Raw genomic sequence first — 27,328 nt, 5'->3', positions numbered from 1 at the left:
TATATAAGCAGATGTTAACTGCTGTTAAGTTTGCATAAAAATTTCCATTCTATTTTCAAACTTCACATTTGCTCCTGAAATTTTCAAAGCTTGCTCTCTAAAAAAACAGTTTGCATGTAATCTAAGCAAAAAAAAAAGATAACAGTTATTTAGGTATATAAGAAAAAACAATAAAGTAAATTCTTTTTTGATATAAAAATAAAAAAAATCTTGTGTCCTTTCTTTACACTCCTTTCCCGGAAAAACACCTGGAGGTACAAAAATCAGTAGTTGCTAGGAAAATGACCCTTACTGAAAAAGGGTGCGATAATTATTTTAGATTTGGCCAGGATGTGCACAGTGTATTTCTGGGTACAGTAATGCTGTGCTGCAGAGTCCTGGGTGCTGCCCTGGCTCATTCTACCATCACGGAAACCCCAGTGGAGCAACGCAAGAACCAGAGGACTGCAGAGGGTGGACAGGCCCAGTTCTAACTAAGGACGGCCAGGGGGGTTTAGTTACAGTAGTGAGTGAACAAAGCTGCCTTCCCAAGGAAAACTTGGACTTGGGAATACATTTTCCAAGTAAAATAGAAGTTTGCATTTGTACATCACACCTAATGGGAACTCTTGATTTGCAAAATAAAGATGGTATTATGCATGCATGCCTGTAAAGATACTGCATGGCTGGCTATCAATACAGCATCAGTTTAGCTCTTTAATTCATACATCTTCAAGATGCGTATCTTTAAGACACAAGCCTCATTTGATGCAGGTTACGAACATATGACCGCAAGAAGGAAAGTTATACTGCTTATGGTCCAGAGAACTAGAAGAATGTATTCCCACCCTTGATCATGACATCTTGACGTTTGAGCATCTGGCTGTGCAATTTTGTCTTTTATGTATAGGTTTTGTAAACTTTAAGTGAGCTATATCAGGGACCTCTAGATGTAAGGGATAAATAGTAAGTTGATCCAATGAGCAGAATTAGATTGAGATAACTTTTTCCTCTTTTTTTTTTTCCTTCAGAATTAAGTACACATTTCAATGTTCTCTTCCAATAGATTTTTTTTTAAGCTTAGATCTAGCAAGTAGCTGAGGGATGTGAGGTAAGAGCAGGTCTTACAACATTTCCATAAAGTTGAAACATCTGTGGCGATGCTCTGATAGAGGGAAAAAATCCTTTTGATTTTCCTGTCTTAATCATTCTCAGCAAATTGAAGAGAACATAGGCAAGTGATGACTGTCAGTAAGAAATATTGCAACTTCACTCCTCTTTCCTTTGAATACTTCAGAAATCCAAGTAGTGTACTAGTACTTGCCAGTGGAAAGGTGAATCAATTGGTAGGGACCAATTGCACAAATGGAATTGCTAAGATACTAGCGCATTTCCTGCAGCAGTACAGCATGGATGTTATCACATTTTTAATAGTAAATTAATAAAAATAATAATAGTAAATAGGATTTTACAGTTATTTCACAGTTATTTGAACTCTAGGAGAGTTAAAATTTGTTCATTTTGTTTTTAGCACAAAACTTTGTACAGTGGTATAAAGAAGGTGGGGGATACAGTAGTATACAGGGGGATGGGAGATTACCTTTCCTTTGCTTACTGCTATAAATGCCAAAACCCTGAGTTCTATGCTAATATATGTTAGTCTTTACCCTTGGTTGCTGGTGTGACGTCAGATTGATCAGATAAAGGGATACTCTGGAGGTTGAGCTTGAAAAGACTGTTTTTATACATCTATTTTTTGTCCTTAATAAATTAATAGAAATGTATCCTTGAGCACTTCTAGTATTTCTTCCAGTCCAGTTAGATAAAAAATGGGAGTTTTCAGATTCCTAGTAAACTAAGTACTTGGTGTTTTCACAGGGTGAAATGGGCTATATTTGTTAATGTTGTAACTGAAAGTGCCTTGCTAGCCCAGGGAGGATGGGAGATGGAGAAAGGGTAGAGGTTTATTTTTGGAACATGCACATGAATTTGGAAGAAAGAGTGGCATCACATTTACTGAAGGAAGACTCATCTGTATAGGCTGTGAGCAGCACATAAGGTAGAGAAAATGGTGTAACTTTTGTGGAGGGGATGTTTTACATTGAAGAGATCAACACCAGCAGATTCTTTGGAAAGTCAAGGTGATGAAGAAGATGCTCCTGTGCATATCTGGCTGATAAAATATTTTGAACATAATCCCTTGCTAGCTGATTTTTTTTTTGGCGGGGAGTTGTTTTTGTTTTTGTTTTTGTTTTTGTTTTTTGTAGGGAGCAGTTTAAAGGTGCATTTATTAAATATTAATAGAAGACAAACCAATTGAAATTGCATGCCAATGCAGTCTCCATGCTCTTTGGAGCCTTAACCCTGGCTCACCGGTACTTTACAAGGACATCAGCATTACATAGCTGTGTGACTTTGACCCTGATTACTAATTAAACAAAGGGTGAAAGTCCCCTGATTGAGAAGCCTTCTGAGTGGACAGAACCATCGCAGTGAATGTCCCTTGTATTTACAGGGACAAAGATTTGCTCGATAGGTTAGAAAGGATTAGAAATAAATAAAAAAAAGTTAAATAAATAATTGATTGGACTTGATATGAAATGGTCGGGTGCAGCGGTGCAGCCATGGACAACGAGCGGTTCATGGATCAGTTGACTAGTGTTTTGTAAAAAGCTCCTGTTCAGAAGTTGTTATATAATGATATTTGATAGGGAGGCTCAAGGCAGCCAACAGACGGGGACAGCACCCACAAGAGAAGCTTTCTGTTCACTTTCTGCCTGCGAATAAGTTGGAGGCTCTTCCACTACAGGAGTACCTGCTTGCAGGGACACCTCCTGTTTTGTTTTCAGTTGTGAGTGATGATAAGTTCCCTGTAGAATTTTATAAATTTGTTAAGGAAATTTAGGAGAAACATCATGGCGTACTCCAGTGTCACCCGTGGATATCCAACTTGCCAGGTCATTCTGACGCTCCTGAGAAACTGCCCCTGAGCAGTCAGAAAGTAAAGTGGTCTCAGCTGAAGCCTAAAATTAATTTGCTTCGGTTCTGATTACGGAGCACTGTAGTGGGCACAAGGAGCCTCGCAGCTTGTGTTTGGTCTGCTGATGGACACGGTGGAAGGACGGTCTCCTCTCTCTGTATTTAGGCACAGGGTAAGGTTTCCCAGTTTTGCCCACACGCAAGGCCGGTGAGGAAGCCGCTAGGAGATCACATACAAAGGCACAGGCACAGCGAAGGCTTGCAGTGTGTAGTGCGTTTGGTACATTTTGCTGTTTTTTTGGTAAAGCGTGTTTCTCTCTCTCTTTTTTTTTTTTTTTTCCTTTAAAAGTAGGCAAATGCATTCAGTGTCAACTACATATCAGATGTCAGCGGTGTCTGGTGACAGTACGTGGAGCAGCCGTGCTTTCAAAGGTCTGCATGCGCGTGCAGTGGGTACAGGGGAGTAATATTAAGATTTATGCATAATTCAAAACAATAAAATTAGGCTTCCCCTAAAGAAATGCATCCCGCGCTCTCCCCACCCCACGGCTAGTTACTGGATATCCCCAGCAATCAGTTTTCTTTCCCGCCTAGTGCCATTTTCCAGCGTTTTTATGAACATGACACAACACACGTGCGGTGCCAGGCCCCGCTTCTGTGTGGGAACCGTGCTCCTCGCCTCGCGGAAGGCAGCCGGCGGGCGTTACAGCCAGCCTTGGCCTGTGCCCCGCGTGCCGGACAGCGCGAGGTCGACGACATTTCGGGATAACTGCTTGGCAGCCATTTTAGATACTGCCGGCGCTGAGCGCCGCGGCTGCCAAGAGCTGCAGGCGCGCCGTGCCAGAACGCTCTTGGCAGCGGAGATAAACTTTGCAGAGATACACAGTCCAGAAATATCTTATAATTACAAAGCGCAGGGGGCAGAATGTTTTTACAATACAGCTGTGCTAATGTAAACATTTAATTTGGCAGCCTTCTCCACCCACTTTTCAATTAACCGGGTTTATGCAGATACTTTAGGTCTGTAATAAACTTTATTGCTACTTCTCTTAGAGTACAACTTATGAAACACAGATTTGAAGTATTTTGGGGGCTTTCTATCTGTTTAGCAAGGCACATTGAAAACGTTAGGCTGTCATAAAGGGGAAGTGTCAATTCCTGTTTTAAAATGCCATAGTTATGGCCTCACTAAAAGCCTTTGCTTTAAAAATATATATTAATTGGGGCCTGTCTCCTTTGGTTTCTCCCAAAGCAAGCAACAAGATATTAATGGAAAGAAGTGAAATCACTTAAAGAGCTACAAAAGGAGGCTTGTGTTGGTGATCGTTAGCAAAGACAAATGTTCCCAGCACGACGGAACGGTATTACGGAGAACAATTCTGAACAACCGTTCTTACGGATATAATTACAATAATTGTGTGATAGCTGTGGTAATTATTCATGCAGAGTAAAAGAAAAATAATTTCCTATCCCAAGCCTTATCAAGCCTTAGACGTGCAAAAGCTGCCAAAGATCCTTTTCTGCAGGCTGCAAAACGCTGGAGGTTTGGGGATTTCATAACAATATGAGTTAATTGACTTTGTGAAACTGGTTAATGTTTTATAATATATGAAGACATATTAGATAGCATCTCTCTGCTTGACATCAGATTCATTAAGGCAAGTTTCTCTGCTTCCTTTATGCAGTTTGGGGGGAATGAAAAGCTTCGGTGTGCTTTGGAGAGGCCGAAATGCCAAGCCCCCCCCCCCCTTGCAGAGAGGAGCTCCTCGTCCTTAGGAGGAGTCACCCCACGTCAGAGGGACTGTCCCTGAGGTGGAGGGCTCCGTGTTCGGGGCCGTGGCCCAGTAACACAGTAAGTTAGTACGTTTTCGAGGGATGTCAGACTTTGGGATTTGAAGGACCAGCTCGGTTTGGACAGGCTGAGGAGTGTGGGAAGCCTGTATTTACTTGAAAGCCTACCGAGACCTCTGTAGTCGTGAAACTTGGGCTGGACTCCAAGAGGCTGCTATCTCGACCGCCTTTGTTCTGGCAATTCCGCCTGTGGGCAGCCACGCTGCGCCGCTGCCGCCGGCGCCTGGCGAAGGGCACCCGAGCACCCTCGGGGGCCTTTGCAGTTGAAACGCAGAAATGTGCTGCGGACTGCACGCAAGAATTTTGCTTTAGGCTTCACCTGAGGGAAATAAGGAGGTGCCAGGGGCAATGCTGAGAGCAGCGCTGGAAACGTGAATGGCCGGGAGGGTTGTAAATGGGTGTGGTATAGGCCAAAAGCAGATTAGTGAGCAAGGCTGCTTCAGTTTCATGTGAACTCCAGAAACTTTGCTTCAAAATGTGAGTGAAATGTTGTCAGAAGAACCCAGCTCCTCTTCCAATTGATTTACCAGTCCCTAATTTTCACATTAAATGTATTTATGAATGTATAAATGTATTATAAATGTATTTATGAAGTACATTCTTTTTAAAATTGACATCACATAAATTCAATTAAATTCATAAGTCCTAAAGAACAGCCACAGCAATTAAATACTGTGTTAAAAACCTAATAGAATTTCAGCAAGACTCTGATGTTAAAGTGCTAATGACAGGCTAGTGCCTGGTTATAAAGATATTTCTGCCCCTGCTTCTGTCACCTATCAGATTACAAATACTGTCTGTAAGGGAGAGAACATAGTTTATGGATGATATCCCATAGACTTGACTTTTACAGGAATTCAAAATACTTCTTGTCTTTCCTGATCACAGGGGACTTTCTTAGATTCTTAGCTTAGGAAGTGATAATTGTAATTCATTTGTTGTAGCCTTACTCTTTCTCCTAAGGAATCAATAACTCAAACTTTCTGAAAAATTGAAATTACATAGCTCTTTTTGTTAAGTATTCCCTTAACTAGAAGCACAGTTATTCAGAGTTGTTGACAATGTGACTATAGCAGGGTACAGAAATGCCTTTAAGAGTAAAATGCTAGAAACTTTTTAGTAGACTTTGGCTATTTCATAAGCAATAGGAATTCAGTTTCGTGATGTCTGGTAGTTTTGAAACGATCTCCTCAGGGAGATCCTTATTCTCTCCCTTATTTGGCTGCTGAAGTCTGTGAGAATGCTAATCACAGCACATACGGAACATTTTCGTGTAAAAAAAATGACGTATGGTAATTCATTGATGTTCCTCAAAATAAAACATGTAAAAACCATAAAGGCACCCAGGTTGGGAAAGTTTTGAAAGTCTGACAAAGCTGCCTTCAGTCCAAGGGTTTGGGTGAATACAGAGGCATCAGGAGACTCATCTCCTGGCCTTCACCTGAGGTTGTCCTCTCATCCCAAATCAGGGGGTTGAACCGGGCGTTCACCTGATGTTTGGGGACAGGGATGAAATCAGTTAGTCCTGCTCTCCTAATGTATATCCCCCAGTGTAACAAGAATTAAGAAAAAAATTCTATTTTTTTTTTTTTTTTGTGCGTGTGTGTGTGTGTGAAAGCTCGGATGCCCCAGGAGTGGGGAGAAGAGGGGACAGAAAAAGGACATGTGTGGTGGGGATCCTCTGTCCTGGCATTGTTTTAGCAGTTTTTTTCAGGAAGATGCTGAAATGAATGTACCGACAGCAAGTTTTTAATCTACCAGTCCTTACAAGCCAGTAACAGTGCTGCATCAGTTCTTCAGGAAGCACATAAATAAGGACAAATGAAGTATTCCCCTGCACAGTAGAAGATGGTTCAAATAGATTAGGTTCTGGCATAGCACTTAAGTTTATCAGGCATTTAGTGTTTAGGATGTACAATACAGCCGCATGTGACTTGCCAACTATCTGGGCTTCCCCCACTGTTTCTGGTTTGGCAATGAGGTGGTTTTTCACCCTGTTGCAATACTGACTGCCAAGGAGACATGGCCAGCTTTCTGCTTCCTGTCTTCCTCTTTGTCCTGGCTTAGCCTTCACTGTGGCTGCCAAGTCACAGATGCCAAAAGCTTCTACAAAAAGGTCAAGCAACTAAGGCTTAAAATCACCTATGCCAACATTTGTATTTTCTTTCTATCCTCTTGTATTCTGCTAAGTATCCAGAACATAACTGCAACAGGAATAGGAAACTTTTTTGACAATAGATATGTATACACTACAGTTTTGCAAACTACTCACAGACACAGTGAACAGTAAACATTTTAAGAGGAATTCTGATTAAAGCGTAGTGAAATGTGAAGTGCTAAAGATCTATAATAATCTTTTTTTTTTTCCTGAGGATTTACAGCCTCTCATTCCACCTCTCCTGCAACTCCTTTTACTTACTCATACAGTTATTTTGTGTTTAAGAGTGAAATTCCTTTACGATTTGGCAAGTCTTTACAGATGAATCTGCAACAACATTAATGCCTGTGACTCTGTTATAACTTCTAAGAAAATATAGTTTAAGGTAATACTTATAATTGGAAAGTTTTAATAATGAATATACTCCTATTCAGAACGTAAAGTTTATCAGTGTATATCTGAAAACTGATTAGATGGATATTTGCACTGAACAGTTTTCTCCTTTTTTTTTCAAGACCAGATTTGTTCTCTTGATTTTTGTTTGACCACTCTTCACTTTGTGAAGGTGAAGCAGGAAAGTATGTCTCATGCTTTTGTTTCGATAATGTTTCTTTTCATGGCTATGATACTCACCTAATGCTTTCATTTCTTAGTTTTAGAATAAGTGCTAAGCTGATAATAGTAACCATAAATGTAGTGTGACTGTTGGCTGTGAGTTGTAAAGTTGCGTGATTGTAAGGGGAGTGTTCTGTTCAGATGATTCATCAAAGCCCAGGTTGCAAAGCACAGCTTCATATTTCAGTCCATCTTCAAAAGAGACAATTTGCTTTATTCATCATCTGCACAGCCTCTCCCCTACCTTGCACATCTTTAAAGAGAGGTGTTTCTTTAAAGGAAGAGCAAGGAGCAAGAGAAAGAAGAGGAAAATATCAGGAAAAGTCTCCTCAATAATAAGCAGTATCTGATTGTCTGTCTCTTATGCAGCTGCCTAACAAACCCATACAGTTCTTTGTATTTTTTAGTCTATCTGATTAGACGTATTATTTTGGACATACAGATCCTGTTGCAAGATTGAGTAGTAGTCACAGACATATGGTGACAACAGAAGAAAACTTGAGAGAGACTGTGAAGGTGTAGTAGCAAAATGAATAGGTTGTTAGTTTTTAGTTCATTTGAACAGGTTGTTGTAAGTTATCTTAAAGTAAATCTTTAACAATTTAATATCCAGTGTTATTCCTAAAGTTAATTATGCACCTAAACCATGGGTAAAAGGACTGACAATCTACAATAGGAGCATGATTCCTGGAGTGAAGTATTGCACATGGATAACCTTCTCTAGCGCTATGCACACAAAGACATATTCTGAATTCATTAAATACCAGGGGGTAATTTACTCACATGTATGCCCTCTGCTCTTAATAGTGAAAAAAAAAAAAAAACAAAAAAAAACAAAAAAAAAAAAAACTCCCTAACTGTGGATGGCATCAGCAATCATTATTACCTATGTCTTCTGAAGGTGGATTGTCTGTCTCTGCCCTTCTTGCTGTGCTCCACTAGGTTTGTGATTTGTACACTGCTAACTGTATTTGCTCCCTAACCAGGGAGTACTAGTGAAGTAGCTGAACAATAATCCATTTTTGGGGGTTGGTGAATGTTTCTTCAGTGCATGGGTGTGGACAGTTAAATTCTCATGAAGCTGAAAATGAAACATGGATGCACAGTTACCACATTTCACACAGTGTTAGCTTGATTTTGTAGAGTCTTTCAGGAAGTACTCTCCTGGGAATGCCTGGAATCAGCAAGATGATCTTGATTGCTGCTGTTTATTTTGTGACCTTAAAATTGACTCATCTGCCTCAGAGAGGGAAACATTGTGTGTATACTAATGTGTGTTCAAGAATTCAACTCTTTACTACTTTAAAACTACTTCAAACCAAGTGGTTTCTCCTGCAGACCAGCAATCTAGTATTTGCTGTTAGCAGAGATTGAATGTATGTAGCCATCCAGCTAAAATGTATTCAGTCTGTGTGGGCTATTAAAATCAATACTTAATGCCTGTAAGGAGAACTTAATCTTTCTCACCCATTTTTACAGATTTCAAGATAGTAAGTGGTTATTATTTGAACTAAGAAATTATCTTTCTGGATTTTAGCCATTCTGATGCTGGTCATGAACCTCCAATAATGAAGGGGGAAATGTATTTCAGCATCCTGCAAAAATGCTTTAATGAAGTATGGAAGCATACAAAAACGTATGTTTTGTCATACAGTCCAGATATGCGAATTTGCCATGGCTCTCCACTACTGAATGTATGGAACAATATGGTCCAAAGAATTTGCCTTGTAACCACACCTCTTGTTATGCCCTATTATCGCTACACTTTTTTCTAATATTTCATTGCTTAATAAATGCCATTTCTTAACATGTGATTTTTATTATACATGTTTAGCCTCGTCTTTTTTTTTTATTGCAGCAACATACTGATTACATTTTTTGCATCTGCTGATTATTAAACAGAATTTATGCTAATAAATTTAGGAAGGCAGCTATCATCTCTTTTTGTTCCTGACGTATGCCTTTGCTCAAAGCTTTTCATGTAATTGCCTATGATCTATGTGAACTTCCTGACCTAACTTGAATTGGACATAGTTTGACTAGTATAGGTGAGAGTTGTGTAGAGATGCTGAAGCGAGTTGTGACTGAGCCATCTTGTCTATGTGAAACAGCACAGCCATGTAAGCTTGTCAGGCTGCTGAGACTCATGTTTTGGGGCCATCTCCGATATACATAGAATCATAGAATCACAGAATGGGTAAAGCTGGAAGGGACCTCTGCAGATCATCTAGTCCAACCTCCCTGCTCAAGCAGGGTCACCTAGAGCATGTTAGACAGAACATACATGCACATACGATCTAATAAACTGTAGTGACCTGTAGACTAAATCTGGTATAAAGCTTTACCTTTTTTTCTTATTGTCATGGCAATCTGTCTTCATGTGCTGTTTCCATCTTCTGCATGCTTACATCATGCTGTTATCAGTCGCTATGCATATGGAAGCAATTTGATTGCTCATTTGATTAAAATAGAAGAAAGGGGCCATACATTAGTGCTGGTGTTTCCTGGGGGAACACAAACTTTTAAACCTAGAGCAGACAAACCAGCTTGGGATGGAGTGTGTTTTAACTTCATTATATGAATTTAATTTTGAACAATTGTGTATGTAGGAAGGTAAGTGCCAGACACACTTCTGTAAACCTGGCCAAAAAATTAATGCTGGCATTTTCTTAGTTTCCTGTTGTTGCTTTCCTACTGGTGGAGTTCTCTGCTATTCCTGATGTTCCCTAGCTCTGCTCAGAGCAGTTAGTAATTGTGCTTGCACAGATCCCTGCTATCAAGGTCCCCTGTTCTGCTGCTGCTCGTGGAAGTACCTTGTGCCACTGGAATGAGAAAGCATCGTGTGAAGTGTTTGTTTCAATGAAGTCTGCCATGCTGAGCAGTTTGGATATGACAACCCAGAATATTATTGTAAGCAATAATATTCTAATCAGACCACTAATCAGTGGTCTGAACAAGCAGGCTCGTCACCTGAGCATGCCGTTCTCCGCTATTCCCATACCCATGATGTGAGATGGTTTCTGTTTGTGACCCTCTGCATATTGTGGGCTTCAGAGCCTCAGTAGGTAAAGTGGAGATGCATAAGAGGGACAGCAAAGAAATTGAGTGCGGCTCTGAGTTGTGCACGAGAGAGCTCAGCTCTCTTGCCATCTGAGTGTTTAGGCAGAGATGGACTATGGGAGTGAAAGGGAAAAAAAGGGGGTACATTGACAGTGAACAGCTTCAGGCTGAAGAGCATTTGAAACAAGCTTGAGGTAGGCTGAAGAGCAGGCTTCTTTCTTTGCCGCATCCTGGGATCACAGCCTTTTGTTTCGGTTTGGGGTTTTTTTTGGTTTGTTTTCTTCAAGCGTGAGGTGTGACTACTGGGCATTCTGGAAGGCTTGCCTGTCAGTCACACCCACTGGGTGGAGAAACACAGCCCTAGGCCAAGGCGAATTTCATGAGAGAATTGGATTTTCTCATGTTCTTGCTGCTACTGATATCATACTGCTGTCCTGAAAGGACTCTATTGTTGTTCACATTTTACTTTTAAGTAGACATTAAAGGGATACTGTTTGTTATTTAGATGTACACCTCTCCTGGAAAGCTGTTTGAAAACATAAAAGGATTTGGGGGCTTAGGAGATTTGCTTCCTGTAACTGCTCATAAAGCTAACGATTATTGTATAACTAGCCAGTGGTCTTATTTGTATTTCAGTGCAAATATTAGCAATTGTATGGAAACCTGAATTGAACCCTTCTGAAAGATAGGCTGATCTGGGTGAAGTCTAGCCTTGATATAGCACACTTTTCCAAACCCAACATTAGGCTTCTCAGACAGCACAGACATATTGACTTTACACTGCTCTTGAGTGTTCAGCAGCAACCACAACAAAAGGAGACTGAGTTTGAAAGAGAGCAGCAAGAATGTATTTTTAGAAGAATACGAGTTCTGTGTGTGTATGTGGAGTGCAGGGGATGGACAGCTGGAAGGGAGAAGGAAAAGCAAAATATGAGAATTTTGCAGTTTTGAGTTAAAGCTGCCGTTTCATCTGCTAGAAATCTGTCATAAGAAGGTTTGACGTGATTGCAGTATATGCAACCAAACACTTGTTCAGTGCACTGTGTCTCATCTAACTCCTTCAAGTCAAGTGAGTTGAACCCATTTGTCCAGGCAAAAAAAAAGAAAAAAGTGCTGTCAGCTTTTCTTGGGTATTAACTATGAGTGTGCAGAAATATAAGTACTTGAATACACATAAGATGTTGAACTAAATCTTGAACCTACTATGTACATGCATTTGGGGGGAATATGATTAATATTGTCCCCTGAAAAAAGTGAGAATAAGTCTATAAGAAATTACATTTTTCTTTGATGTCTTAAGAAAAATCTGAAATGTTTTTTGTAAGAAGAGTGGTTGTGAAAGTGCTGTTGTTCATGTTCATTCATATTCTTCTGGTACTACCCAAGAGACTTAGATGACTCACTCATTAGAGTTGCCCCTCCACAAAGCCCCAAACCTGCTGGTTTATACATGAGATAACCGTAATGGTATATGCATTTATAATTTCAGTACATATAGACACAAGTACATGAACAACTAACTTACAGAAATGGAAAGAATGGTTTGGGGTAGTCGATGTGTTTTATCTTTATCCAGCAGGGTCTTTAATAAAGAATGCCATTCCTGCAGTCCTGGTAGACATGTTGACTGTACAGAGTTACTCATTCTGGGTTCATGTCTTGGCTGTTGCATGGTGCAGCCCTTTTTGCTCTCTGCCACATCTGAGACTTGAGTTTCTGTTGTATTTTCAGTAATCTTGTACATGTTTTCTTAACTCCAAAGACGTAATAGATTTCTCAAGCTCCTGTTGTGTGGAACAGTGGTAAGAAAATAAACCTTAGAAACTTCGGATGGTTAAATAGCATTGTATACACTGGCAACTTACCATGTCCAGTGACAGTTTTGCTGGCTTTTCTTTCTTTCTTTTTCTTTTTTTTTCCCCTCCACTAGCATTTAGTTTTTATTCATACAAAACAAAACACCAAGCCATGCAATAAAAATAAAAATATTAGAATTTAAATCTGTACATCTGTTTCGTAGATAAAAAGCACTGTCCTTTTTCTGAGGATATAATCCCCTTAGGTACAAATGCCTAAAGTGACTCTCAACACCTTTAGTACATAAGCTGAGATACAGACAGCAAAAACAGCCTCTGCTACACACTGAAAGAGAAAGCAAGTTTAAAATCTTGGTCTCAAACTGTAGTTTGCATTGCAGCTATGTCTGAACATCTACCTACGAAGATAATGCTAATTCATTAGAAATTAACACAGGTGAGGGATATGTGGGCAAGTAACATACAATAAAAGCTACAGAATTACAAAGCAGATGCTTTCTTGTGAAAGCCACAAAACAACAGCTTTCTTTTTTTTCCTTTTTTTTTTTTTTTTTTTTTTTTTTAGTAGCTGTGGTCCAATATGACTCCAGCAGTAGCACAATTGCAAATAGGGAGAAGGAGAGTCTGGGAAAAATGTTATTAAAAATTGCTTTTTAAAAAATAGAAGATAAGGTTTAAACTGTAATACTTTTTGGGGGGAGAGTTACATAGTTTAAAAATAAGTGCTTGCCTTTTTGCAGAAAAATCACTCCAACAAACCAACAGTCATGGATGGTCCTGCATTTTAATAAATATAAGATTAGGTACTTCTAATTTTTGTCTACTATAAAGGGCCAAAGTAGACAGAAAACCAAGACATTGATCAGGCCTGAAATATTTATTTGGTCAATGTTACTTAAGTATTATATTGTCTGTTCTCACTATCTGTTTATTACTGATTCACATATTAAATACTGGAAAGTAAACATGGTGGCTGTGTGTATTATGCAATTTCACTCAATCTTTTGGACTAGAAGTAGGAATATGTGGGGTAAGTTTTGCTGGCCCTTCTTGTGCTTTGCTTACTCAGTGCCCACTGATGTACCAAAATTCTGCTACCTTTACTCTCTCTTTTCTCACAGTTATTATTTTTTAAGTAATATATGTATCAGAATATGGACAGGCAAAGCAGTATATAAGTATTTTATCTATGGATTTTTAGATAATGATAAATTAAATCCGTTATATATAGAATATATATACATAACATACAAATTATATGTAAATACTGTGTTCTGAGGCATAGCTATCATAAACTTGATCTTTTGCTAAAAATATGTTACTTAAGAATACATGAGACTACAGTATTTCCTATCAATCTTCTCATATGTCTCCTCTATTAGATGTAAATTAGTATCCCCGATAATTAAAAACCGCACATCAATAGGCAACCTTGATAAAATAAATACTTATTAATGTACAAACAGCACAGAGTGCATTTGAAAATAACACCATGCTCTTCTGGAGTCTTTTGTTACTGCATTCCATCTTCTGTTATGCTAAAAATCATGTTTTATTACTGTGTCATAACTTAGAAATAAATTGAAATGAAAGTGTATGATGTATAGTTGTGACAGTGATGTGCATAGACCAAAATTACAAGATGCTTAGGTAAATGTTTCAGTATCTGGAAACACTGCAATGATATTGAGGTTATCAAAAACGTTCTGACATTTCCCTCCCTTTTTAAAGAGAACATTCTTTTTAGTGGGGGAAGGTTGGGGATCCTAGCACATTTATACTTACTGGCAGAGCTATTACCAATGCTGCTCTTAGTTGGCTTGAAGAAATATGAAACACTAAAATGTTCCCATCAAATTTTGGAGTTTCTGTGCTATGTAAAGAAGAAACATTTTAGTTTAATTGGTGTTTATTTCCTCCAGTTAGCATGCAGTGTGGTAGCGTACTTACCATTTGGGAAATTTCTCGCTATAGAATAACAGAGGGGTTCATGAGCCGCTGTTAGTGCCTATAAACTACTTTGTGGGCTCTTGGCTGGGTGATGTTACAGCCTTGCAAAGGAGTGTGTCACATTTTGCAAGGCTGAAAAATCTGGCTTTTAAAAGACTGTGTATTTTAATGGAAGATACAATGTCGTTACAAGAAAAATGCAGTTCTGTCTTATGCTATCTGTTCAATAGGGCTTTCTTTTGTACTTTTTCCCGTAAGTAATTTCCCGTAAAGAGCTTCATCCAAAGCTTACTGGGACAACTTTCCATTGATTTTTACTACTTTTGGCTGAGACCCATTTGTGAGCAAAAATGATTTTTTTTTTTTTTTTTTGTAGTTGTGTCATCATTATCCTGTGCCTAAAAATATTACCTTATGTAGTGGAAAACATTTTGTCTCCCTGAACCCTTGTTACTTTACTGCCCTAAAATGCTAAGAGAGAATGAGATACTGGCTGTATGGGAGTCAGTGGTAAAACCCCTGTTGATTTCCATGAAAACAGGATTCACCCTGTAGTTCTTAAATATATTGCATGAAAATGAGGGTCATTCTTTGTATTTCATGGCGTAATGTAATGGACAATTTATTAATTGGCCAATGATACATGCCAACAAATTTCTATTTTTATGTGCGAATATGAAATTTCTCGTTTATATAGTATGTCATATGATTTTTTCTTTTCTAATTCCCTGAATAAGACTTTTGTGTTCTACCTCCTGCCTTTCATTTTCTTAAGAATCTATAATGAAAGCCCTCTGTACTATAATGTAAAAGATTTCTTGGTTTCCAAGAACTATTTCTGAATGTTTCTGAGTATAGATAATATACACAGTATCTCACAGATGGATAAAATAAAGCATCCATATCTCATCTTTTCCTACTGAATCTTGCAAGTTTTGGAAAGAAATTTCGTTCTTTCACAATATCCCCATGTGACAAGATACCTATGTAAATCTCTTCTTAAAGTGCATGTCAAAAAAAAGCTAAGCTAATGTTATGAAGTATGGCAAACATTTGTTTCAAGCATGAAAAGATGTAAATCCTTTAACTTAAAAATGTGTGAACATGTATGTGTGCATGTGTGTGCATGTGTATGCATATATATATGTGTGTGTGTATGTACATATGTATGTATCCCATGCGCAACTTATCTTGCAACACAGCTGGGGAAAGTTGTTCAGTTTCCAAAAAGAGCAGCATATGTTCTTTATAAATTGTATAAGAAATATTTTGAATAAATAAATGTTGTGATTTATTTTACATAAACAGAAGAGAGAATTTAAATTAAAAAGATAAATCTGTGCATGTAACATACAGCTGAGAAGCTAAGTATGCTGATTGCTGTTTTGGTTCTAATAAGTATTTCTAGGTCCTTGAATTTCTTTCAACTATATGAAAACTGGATTTACTCCCAGAGCTCCACTTCTTAACTAGGGCATTTTAAAAACTAAACAAGGGCTGAGTCAGTTAATTAATTTAAATGAGATTACAAATCAGAAACACATTACGTAATGTTGATTCAATTACCGATTTTTATTTACCTAATTAAAACACTCTGAAGAAAGGTTAACAGTCCTGACAATGGCCAGTTGGGTGACTTGGCAGTGGCGAGCTGGCGCTGCTGATGGAGCAGGAGGTGAAGTTGGGAGCCAGTGGTGACCTGTGTGGCTCTAAGCGCCCCAAGCGTGGGGAGCTGCCCCTTGCCGTCACTGCGAGCCCGGGGCTCGGGGGCTCCTGGGCTCGCCGGGCTGGTGCCGCCGTGCCCTTGCAGCTCCGGCTGGCGCGCCTGCCTGGGAAACACGCTGCGGTCCTTGCAGCCGTGCCGACGACGGGCAAACTCGTCTGTGCTTGGGACGCGTGGGGAGGTGTGATGAAATGGGACTGTCAGTGGCTGAGTTGTTCCTGACGTGTCCTCTCTCCAAAGTAAACAAGCTCAAAACTAAATTTAAACAAAACCCAACTTCTGTCTCCCAAGCAAGCTATCTCAGATTTAAAGCTCCTTCAAACCTTGTTGCTCATGAAGTTGTTGAAAGAGGTGAGGCTTCGTCCTGCAAGCATATCTTTCTCACAGGGAGGCCCTACTTATTTTTGGAGGTGTTTTGTGTGACCTGTGGCTCATACCATAATCTTGAGCAATATCCAGTAAAGAAAATGCTTTCAGTCCCTATTTTATTGTACACATTCTGTTATCCAAAGTCTTCAGGAGAAGTAATTCCTTCAAATGTGGTGGTCTATGAAAATACAAAAAAAAAAAAAAAAAAAATCAATTAATAAATCAATTAAGTCAACCCAATTCTGAAAGGAAGGGGTGATATTTACATGTATTCCACTGCGCTCTTTATAGTGTTATAGTATAGTATATAGTATAGTAGATATTTAACACTATAAAACACTATTAACTTTTTTATATCATAAACAAACTGTCATGTCATTACGATTGGTGCAAGTGATGCTCATAAAATTGTACAATAATTTAGAGTCATCAGACTGGTATTTTATACTATGAAAGATGCTGCTTTTGCAAAATGAGGTTGTTAAAAGTCCAGTCAGTTGCCTTCACAGGGTAAAATGACATAGGTAAATCTGTACTAAAATCATGAAAATAATAATTAACTGTAATCTTTACAAATACATAGGTGGAAGAATATATATTTATTTGCTTTATGGAGTTTTGCTGACCACATTGTTTGTTACTCCACTTTGTGGAGGTGAGGTTATACTACTTTTCTGTTGCCATGGAGGCTTTCCTGCCATGATGGTGCTCTAAGCTGTTGAGCTCTGAAAGATAAACAGCTGCGTCTGGAATGGATTTTTCCCCCAGGGTCAGCCCAGCAGTGGGGCCAGGACGAAGAGGTTGTGCTGTCCTTTCCAAGTGTTTTCAAGAGAGTTTTTAGTGGTGGGGTAAAGCTCGGCATGACCGGGGCTGCCCCTGCAGCTGAGACTACGTCAGCCAGGGCTGGATGAAGGACTTCCCAAGGTCCCTGCCAGCCCGAGTGGTCCTGTAGTGCTATGATTTTCACTGTGGTAGGACCACTATAGTGGTAGGACCACTCTAGTCAAGTCTGCAATGTCTGGTGGTGAGGTTGACAGGATGACAGTCTGGGAGGCAGTGGTTGATTCGTGGTGGTAGTGACTCTTTTGATTGTCAAGTCAGACCCTGTACAGGTATGTGAAGATTTGAACAACATCAAAGTGATACTTACATGGTGTCAGATCTCCCTGTACCTTGATCCTCCCCCATACTCAAATCACAGGAATCAAAGAAGGTGTATTTACATGATGGTAAATGATTAAATTAGTGCCTGTCAACTGAGATGAACTGAATGCAAAGGCTGTCTCTAGTCTGTGGCAAATCAAAGGTGAAATGTGTTCATTGAAATCACTGAGAAAGTTTATTTGATTAAGATGAGACCTGAGCAGAATCTACTTATTTCTAGGACACAGCTGGAGAAAATATTTTCTTTTTTTATGGACCTGTCTCTATTTCTTTTCATGAACTTTGAAGTTGTACTAATATAGACAGCCTTAAAAGCAAAATATGTTGGTTCTGTGATAGGAGGCATAAGGGAAATACAACAAAATTTACTTTTTAAAGAGAGTGTTTTCTCTTATTGGCTACATTAAAGAGATGAACCTACCAGGGAATGTTAAAAATCTCTCAGGAAGCTAAAATGGTGAACAGCAACATGACTTGGCTTTTCTAGAGTGTGCATTCCTCCTCCTCCTTTTTGTTGAAGGAGATGCTCCTCTCTGGGTGCAAAAGAGAGAGCATCTTCTGTTATCTAGAAGGTGAACCAACAGCTTTTTTCACTGCTACCTTATGCAACTAAGAATGATGTGACATGGCATCACCTTTCTTCCACTGGCAGGGGAAGTGGACAGGTTTTTCACCACTAGTCAGTTTTTCTTGACCTTGCCTGTAGTGAGAGTTGTCTACACCCTTATATATTCATCAAGGTTAACCATTAGGGCTGAAAACATGGGAAACAACTCAGTATAAAATATATCAGCTGCTTGACTCATATTTTGTACTTTCTAAAAAGAAAGAGTAATTTGAGGTAAAGAGAATATTTTAGTAGTGTTCGTGTCAAACCACAATAGGTTACATTGAGTACATCTGTAGTGTTAGGACTACATGAATATCTACTAGCTAAAGGTAAATGTTTGAACTGTTCTGGTATGAACTGTTCATCCATGAGGCAATGACTGATCAATACTTCCTCCATTGACTTTTGGAACAACTAATTCCAAGAAGAGCAGATCAGAAGCTGTTCTTCCTGTACGTGTGAGACATATGTGAAAGTCATTTACTGGAAAGGTAGGTGTAGGTGAAAAAATAAGTAGCAAATAAGCAATTTTAAGATCTATATGGAAGAATCTTCCCCAAAAAAATATGCTGACAACAAAATTTGAGAAATAGGACTAAAAAAAAAAAAAAGAAAAATTAAGAAAACTTGTAGTTGGAAGAAACTGTTGGAATAAAAATGGTGAAAAATTCAGTTCCATCACAGGTACATGATGGGGTTTTATTTGCTACTAGTTTTATATATTTTCTTAGAACTTCTGACTGAGGAAGTCTTTCTTTTTGTGCACAGAATTATGTCATGGTAAAATCAGATGCGAAGCAGTGAGATAGACAGTGAGTCTGGTTTATGTCTTTCTCCATTGCACTGGAATAAAAGCCTGCAATTTCTGATTCCAGGGCTCCTGTAACGAAATTAATGATATTGTATAGATAAAGACAAAAAAAGATTTAAAATGTCTTACCATGTCCTCTGCTTCCTTACTTTCTATGGCTTTCCTTAAAATGCTTCTTACTTTCTCTTTTAGAAAAATATTGTTCCAGTGTCTCTTTTCATTCACTGTTCTGCTTTTAAATGAAGTTGTTTTATTCATATAATGATCATGATTCTCTTGTACTTTGTAAGGCTATTTGCATCAAATCAAATCAAAAGGAGAGTTTTTTATAATTACTGATACTGATAAAAGAATCTGTTCATCATAGCCCATCACAGTTGTATGTCTTTCATAACAAGAATGAAATTCTCTGCATTTTAAGTGAAAAGTTACATAGATTAATCCTTCTGTTCAGTGTATAATAATTCTTTTCCTTCTCAGCGTTAGTAAGATCTCACTGGAAAATAGTAGCATTTACTGGTCAAAACACTGTGAAGGAATCAATCTGAGAAATCATGATTGATCAGTAGTTAACATAAAACAAAGCTAAGTCTGACTGGCAAATTATAATAATTACCCAACTGCTTATCCCTGTGACTGGAAAATTCCATACTAAGTTTATCTTATTATAATATGAAAAAGAATTGTTTTAGCTAACATCCTTCATTAACTCGGGTTTATGGATCCAGAAAATTGCCATGTTGACAAAGAGAAAGCAGGACTAACAGCAAACTGCTATACAAGAACTAAAAAAATATTCTTCACTTTTCACATTTTCCAGTGAATTTGAGCAGAAGAAAACTTTGAAGGCTATTTTTAAGAACATTAATCTGGTTTCAAATCTGTATTATCCCAAGCACTTCATTTAACACTTGCACCATTGCTGTGTAAAATTAGTGCACCATTGCGGTGTAAAATTAGCCTCTGTGGTAATCTTATTTAAAAAAATGATACATACTGTTTGCAGAAATAGGGAATACCTATTATAAGAATGTTAAAGTTCGGCCTGTGGAGGGTGGACCTCCTTAACTGCAATACAGGAACAAAGACTTCAATTCTTATGAAGGTCCATATGCAGAAATGTATCACACTTTTAGCATTCCTGAAATGTTTTCAGGTTAATTTGATCTGATTTTTTGAAGGGGTGTGCTGTGTCTTATCATGAAAAGATACAGGTGTACAAGATGGATACATATTGTTCATTGACTTTCCCAAAACTCATTCAGGCAATTCAGGAGATTTTCCTAGCCCTGCAAACCAACTTTTGAATGTAACCAACAAGACAAATCTGATCTATAGCTGTAGCTATTAGTTGCTTAAGGGGCTTTTTGTTACTTGTAAAATGTGTTATATTATTGATTTACTCAGGAGAGCATTGCTTCCCATGTAACATTACTGAAACTACCTAATTCCTCTGCTCTCAAACACTCTTGTTTATAATCAAGTCAGGATTTTATGGAGGCCTAAGCTTTACCTTAATGCAAGAATACACATATGGTTTTATCAGCAAGTAGGCTAGTATATCTAAGAATAGAAACTAAGTATTAGATCTACCAAACAGGAATTAAAATTGAGAGCTGAGTTTGTATTTACTTTCCTTCTGAACTCTAGCAAAAAAAGACCAGGCACTGAAAAAATGAAATAAAAATAGGAGTTTTGATTTTCCCTGTGATACCTTTCCTCTACTTTCAGACTTTTCACAGCATATGTAGCAAAACAGAGAAAAAGCAATTAGGCAGCTATCTCAGTCATGAATTGTTCCTTAAGACTCTTTCAGGGAGAGGTACCATGTGCGCTATTTCTTGGGGAGATTGAGACCAGCTATAATGAGAATTTCAGGCATCCTGGGTGCTGTACACTGAGGCAGGCCGCTGAAAGTGCCACTTTTCAAGAAAACCATGGGATGCACAGGATTTGATGAGGACCTGGTTTTTATTCTGCTTATCTTGAGTGGAAGAAAGTAGAGGAAATCTCATGACATGAAATTAGCTTTCCTGCATGCATTTTACTGTGTGCAAGGATAATTTCATTCTGTATTGGCAAATTTAGTTGTATGTTTAATAGCATTGAAACAGGATTTCATATATGCATTGATCTTCCAGTGCAACAGTTTGATTCTCAAATTCTTTTTTTCTGTAATTCAGGTAATTCAGTAGTTTAGCTGAACACAGTTTAGATGAATGAGTTAAGAGAATATACAAGTATATTTTGTTAGGTAACTTCTGCCACATCTTCAGAGTTTGAATTTTGAGATGGATTTCCATGTCACGTAATACCTTCTGTAGGATCAAGTCAGTGTTAGCTTAATCTGTTTGAGAGTCATATGTGTCAAGCCACATGTGCTAAACTGTATAGGAGATGATAACAGATTTTAATGAGCCTTGCATAAAGAGGGGAGAGAATCTTTTATTCCAAGTTAAAGGCTGTATTGGTTTTAAGAAGAAGTGATGGAGACTGAGGGACCAGTATTCACCAATTTGTGTGCTTCTTTCCTCACTTATCTTTTTTTTGCTTTAATTTGAGCAACAAAAAACTTTTTGGTCGAGAAACCTGAGTGCTTCTGTGCAGTGGCAGGATCCATTTGGCAGTATCTATTTCTGTAGTGCTATGTTGCGACTACTTTGTGGTCGTAGGCTGCTAAAGAGCAGTGTTGCTTGTTCAAGTAATGGCAACCTCTTGTTCAGATATGAAACTGCTCCACTTCAGATACCCATACACAGAAGAAATGGTCATTATTCATTTCATTTCTTACTCTTTGTGTGCAAGATTGTCTATCATGTCACAATTTGTTGGTGTATTTTCTGGCATTGGAGCAGAATGTTATTATATTATTGATGTAGGAATGCAGCAAGAAGTAGATGAAAAGAAGCTGTTCTTATGAATAAGGATAGCATTTATTATCTGATGTGTTAACATCGAATCACACTCTCCTCTTGATTCATTGGGTGGCAAGAGGCAAATGCACTCTTTGAAGTCTTTAGGGCTTGTTTAGGTTAGTTTTTATGTTACATTAACTTCGTTTCACAACAGCTACTCTTACAGAATGTGAACACAAAGGCAGTGCTGTATTAAAACAGACAGTCGTATCTTCGGTCTTCAGTCTGTGGAAGCAATATGTGCCTTTGTGCTTTAAGGGAAGGGTAAAGAAACAGGATTCGTCGCCACAAACCCCTTTAGTTGCCTGATCCAGTACATCTTTCTGATCATTGCATCAGAAGAAGCTAGCTCTGCTTTGCTGATTGTATTATATTATATTTTGGGATGGAGGGAAAGGGAATGAAAACGTACCCTTCTAGATGCGTTTACACTCTGAGTATTTACCTGAATGACTCTCTTGTCCTTATTCAGTGATCTATGAGTTCCTCTTAAGAGGATCATTGCATTTTTCACAATGTTTCTGGTTCTGTATAAAATGGATTACATATAGTGTATTTGTTCAGTAATGCCTTCATGTGGAAAGTCAGGGAAATGACCTTTAAAGAACAAAGTTAAGTATTAGTTTAATACCAAAGGAGGGTATTATAGAATTGTGAGATACTTTCAAAACATAGTAAAACACTTCTGTGATTTCTTTATAGATTCTGGACAACCAGGAAGTCCAAGCCACAATGATCCTGCCAAGAATCCACCAGGTAAATATAAGTTCCAGGGCATGTGCAGTCTAACATTGTTTGAGAACAAAGATACTACTGTTAATAGTTAAAGAGAGCATAATTGGTCAGCAACATATTTTGCACTGGTGAGTACATATAATCAGGACAAGCTGTTATTATTTTAGCTGTTTTGAACAGGAAGTGCCTCAGTTGTAGTTTCATCAAGATTCATGTAATCTAAGGAATCCTTACCTCCATTTGTTCATGCTTTTCTTGAAATTTGTAAACAGCAATAGGCCGAGGAATAAGGAAATAATCCCAAACTTTCATAAAAATCTCCAAATGCTACAATTATTCATTTATCAGAGATAAAACAAAATTATTCTCTCTTTAAAGTCTATGGCCTAATTATCAGCTTCTTCTTGCCTTTAAATTTATTTTATGCATGCAGTTTAAAATGTAAAAATGTTCTGTTTTTATAGACACGTATCAACTCAAAGCAGTTTGTGAACACATTGTGGGTCATGCTAATGGAATTTGTCTTTTTTTTTTTGAGAGAGAGAGATGTCAGTGATATCATGGAAACAGTCTTTTCAAGGATTCTCTAAAAATAAAAGATTGAAGAGAAAATCAAAACCAGACTTTGCCATTCCACACTATTTAGGCCAAAGACTTTTTCTATGTTTATGAATTTATCCTTTTAACCAATTGAGCCATGCTGGTAAATTTTGTAAATCTTTATTTTATGAATTTTATTAGAGTAAGACAAATAAGTGTGTCAGAGTTCCTCATATTATCACTTCTTAATGAGTAAGGAGTGACTCCTGCAAGTGAAGTCACGCTGTATCTTCTCCTTTCTGCTCTCAGAAGTGACTATCTGAAATATGTTTGCAGCTAACTCAATTTATTCTTTCCCTAAATGTTAAATGAATCATACTCTAACCAAGAAGTAATTGTGTGATGCTGAACTTCTAAACATACATGACCATTTTCTGGAACTGTTTGAACATTAGGAAAACATCCTGTGTTGTGATTGTACAGCTTTGTACAGCAGAAAGGATCAAAATCATTTTATAAATGTCATGCACCATGTCATGTGTGTCCTAAGTAAATACCCAAAAGTAGGAGACCCATCATAGCTCATTATAAAATGCAAAAAAATCATATAGCCTCTCTAACATGAGAAATAGAAATGAATACGGGAAGATTGCAGCTGTATTTTAGAAGTATGAGGGTAGAACAACTTCATGTATGTCAAACTCTTTTAAGTTATTTTCTAACTCAATTTTTTTGCAAGCGATGATGCATGTTTGTTAGTTTGAAACCATTTTTGTAGGGAGACTTTGATGCTGTTTCTCTCCAAACTGTGTGGGATATATGACTAGGCTTTTATTTCTCTATTAAATATATGACGTAAATTATGTAGCTTTGTGGTTTAAAAACCCCAAAGAAGCCACCACAGCACATTTACACCTAAAAGAAGCCTGAAGAATTTCCTCACAGATAATCATGGTTTTGCAAAGCGTGGAGTATTGAGCTCTCAAGCATTTGTTTTTGTTTTAAAAGATCTCTGAAAGTGCAAAAAAAGAAAAAATAAAAGAAAAAGGAAGAAAAAAAAAAGAAAGCCAAATGCATCACACCTCATCAGCCTGAAGAATCCAGTCTGTAGCCGCTGGATTTGAAAAGCTGAATGCAGGGAGTGGAGGCTCATATTCACCTTTTTCAAAAAAATTTCCATTTTTAAAGTAGGATTTAACATTTGGATTAGGGAAGTAGAGGTACATATTTCACCACCGAGGATCATATCCTCACTGAGTGTATTTGCTTATCCTTTACTCTGAACTCCAACTTCTGGTTATGCTAGAAAGGAATAAACTTGTTTCCAGCAACAGAGCCATGGAGCTTCCTTTTGCAAGCCTTGTGGGACTAGATCAGATGCTCCACAATGTCTCATGACCTCCAATGGCCCAGGAGGTTGAGGGAGGTAGAGGGGAGAAAAATCTGCTGCTGATTTCATCATGAAACTTTCTACTTGAAATTTGATCGTAACACTTTCTCATGCCGTGCAGCCACTGTTGGCAGTATTATTCCTTTTGTTGGATGCCAAGTAGGGACAGAAAATGGAAGCTGTGCCTTGAAACCCTTCATTTGAGCAGAGATAGGCGCATAATTGAACATCATCAGTCTGTTTGAGGATATATGAACTGCTAGCATCGTTCAGCCTCCCTGTGCAATACTGTCCTGGGGTTAAACTAGGAAGACAGGAAGAAAGCACTGAGGTTTATGGGACTACACAAGAGTGAGCTTCTGGGGCTGCTCAGGGGAACAAGAGGGAGTCACGCTCATTTAAGTCTGTCCGAGGAGAAGGACTTCTGTCCAAGTCTTTCCCATTAAACTCCACATGAGTCTTATTATTAGAACCAGACCATTACTTCTCTCAAAGCCCCAGAGGATATCCACTCAGGGGTTTGTTTTCTGTCTCAGGCCAGGAGCCCTTGGGCTGGCAGCGCCAGCATGGTCTGTTCCTGCATTGTGTTTTGATCTGAGGTCTGTGTATCAAGGAGCCAGGGCATTGGCAAGGACTGGTACTGTTAGCGTTTGGATGCCACTTCCTTCACAAAGACATTGCCAAGAAAAAGGAGGCTGAGACCTGAGTGGTAGTTGGCGAGGCTGCTGGTGTTAAAAGTGGGTTTTTCTAGGTTTGGCTAGACTGCTGAATTCTTTAGGGTGTCTGGTAATTTGCTGTCTTAACCATAGAGGGAGGGTAATGTCACATGCCAAACAAAAGAACATTAAGTGCACATGCTGGAATTCTTTACAACAGGTTCCTAAAAATACACTGGATATTTTGATAGCATAATACAGTATTAAGATGGGGTAGCTTGTGGTGGAAGTGGTGTGTAGCTTTTGTTGCAAGATCCAGGGATATCCTCCTCTTAAGATTTATTTTCCAAAAACTTTGATCTGGTATATTGCTGAAGTATGAAACTTCCTTTTTCTATGAGCTGGATTGTAAAGGCCACTTCTCTGTAGGCTCCAGACAGACTGATGAACCATACACAAGTGAGAGAGAGAGGAGAGGAGTCTGAACGCTACTGTTGTCCAGATTAGCCATTAAGCTCCTGGAATCTAAAAGTTTATGTGATGATAGCACTGCACTGGCTATTAGAAGTTTTCTTGGGTTCATAGAGAAAATGGACATGTCTGTGGAACAGAAATTGATTGAGGGTTGCTAAATAGTACAAAGCATGTCTGAATTAATAAATTCTTCGACTAAAATTCTTGCAGCCTAGGATAATTGTACCTAAAATCCTTTTATACCTGTTGTATTTCTTCTATACGCATCTACTTAGGGCTACTGCTGGAGGCAGGCAACTGAAGGAGGTATACCCAGCAAGGCAGTTTCAATGCTATTCTGTATTATTTACTCCCTTTATTTCCCATATGCCGTTTAGTCCAATGCATATGCAGTGTGTGTAGCTGAAGAAAATCTATAAAATGAGCCTTCTTTAGCAATGGTGTTTCCTGAAATACCTGCAAAGATTTGGATAGATGTGTACTGAAGAGAGAGGGTGTGATTTTTCAGCAAATCCATCTGCTGGACATAAGAAAAGCACCAGAGTGAATAAAAAGAGAAAAACATCTATTAAGAAGATAACGATATCCACATTGCCCGTAACAGTTCAGTCTTCAGTTATACATTCCTTACCAGGAAACTCTCTTGGTAGAGGATTTCTGGTTGTTGTTCTGCTTTGTTTTTCTTTCCTTTCCTTACTACCTGTTGGCCACAACCTTTTGATGTTTGTAAAGTTACTTTCTACCTGTCTTTGATATGAGACTGCTGCTTAGCAAGAATTGCTTTGTTTATACCTAAATGTTAACGCTGCTGTGTATAGTTATTGCTTAATCTCTGAAGATAGTGTTTTAAATAAGCTACTGAAATAGGAGTAAGTTATATTCAGAGATACTGCTGTTGCTAAATATTATTTTGATAAGACCATAAGATAGGATGGACAATTGTATACAGTTTGAGGCCAAGAGAACTGGAAACATGAGAGAATGGATATCATTCCTCCTGGTGCTTCACATGTTGACTTTGGATAGAGCAGGAAGGGGGCTCTTCTCTTCTCATATGGGTCCCATCAGGATTTCACAGCTGTTCCTGCCCAGTACGGGGAAAGCAAATGATGACTTTTCAAAAAGTGCAAAGGAAACCCAGTTGCCCTGGCATAGATGGTTAGGAAGCTCTGAGACTACAGAAGCCAGGCATGTTCAGATTCTTGCTCTTGTTGTAAGCAGATGAGTTTGGTGGTTTTAGGACTACATTTCCTAGCAAATGGGATCGGGTAGATTTTTATATTTCCTGGTAGAACTTACTCCATCCACTTCATCTGTCCTAAGGAATGTTTTCATACATATATACGAACTATAAAATAATAAATATACATAAAATTATATATGCAGACTATAAAACCTCAGCTTGGGTTGAATGAGGAAAGAAGAAGATTCAGATCCAAGTCCGTGTGCAAATTAATATTATTTTACGTATATAGGGCAACTTCATTTTTAGACAATGAAGTTGGGTGTCTGCCTCTCCACTTTATTTTCCT

At 38.3% G+C, this 27,328-nt stretch overlaps 1 protein-coding gene across 5 annotated transcripts in view; it reads left to right on the top strand.

Moving 5' to 3' along the window:
• Window positions 1-27,328, top strand: part of NFIB (nuclear factor I B) — a 170,479-nt gene that overhangs the window by 76,369 nt on the left and 66,782 nt on the right. For all 5 annotated transcript variants that reach the window (XM_062600624.1, XM_062600623.1, XM_062600621.1 and 2 more), the window contains exon 3: window positions 22,704-22,757. In XM_062600624.1, the coding sequence (XP_062456608.1) occupies window positions 22,704-22,757 (54 nt within the window). The remainder of the gene's footprint in view (window positions 1-22,703; window positions 22,758-27,328) is intronic.

The sequence above is a fragment of the Rhea pennata genome, chromosome Z (genome assembly GCF_028389875.1).
Source record: "Rhea pennata isolate bPtePen1 chromosome Z, bPtePen1.pri, whole genome shotgun sequence".
Taxonomy (NCBI): Eukaryota; Metazoa; Chordata; class Aves; order Rheiformes; family Rheidae; genus Rhea; species Rhea pennata.
The sequence above is the reverse complement of the archived record's forward strand: the minus strand, read 5'-3'. Positions and strand labels throughout refer to the sequence as shown.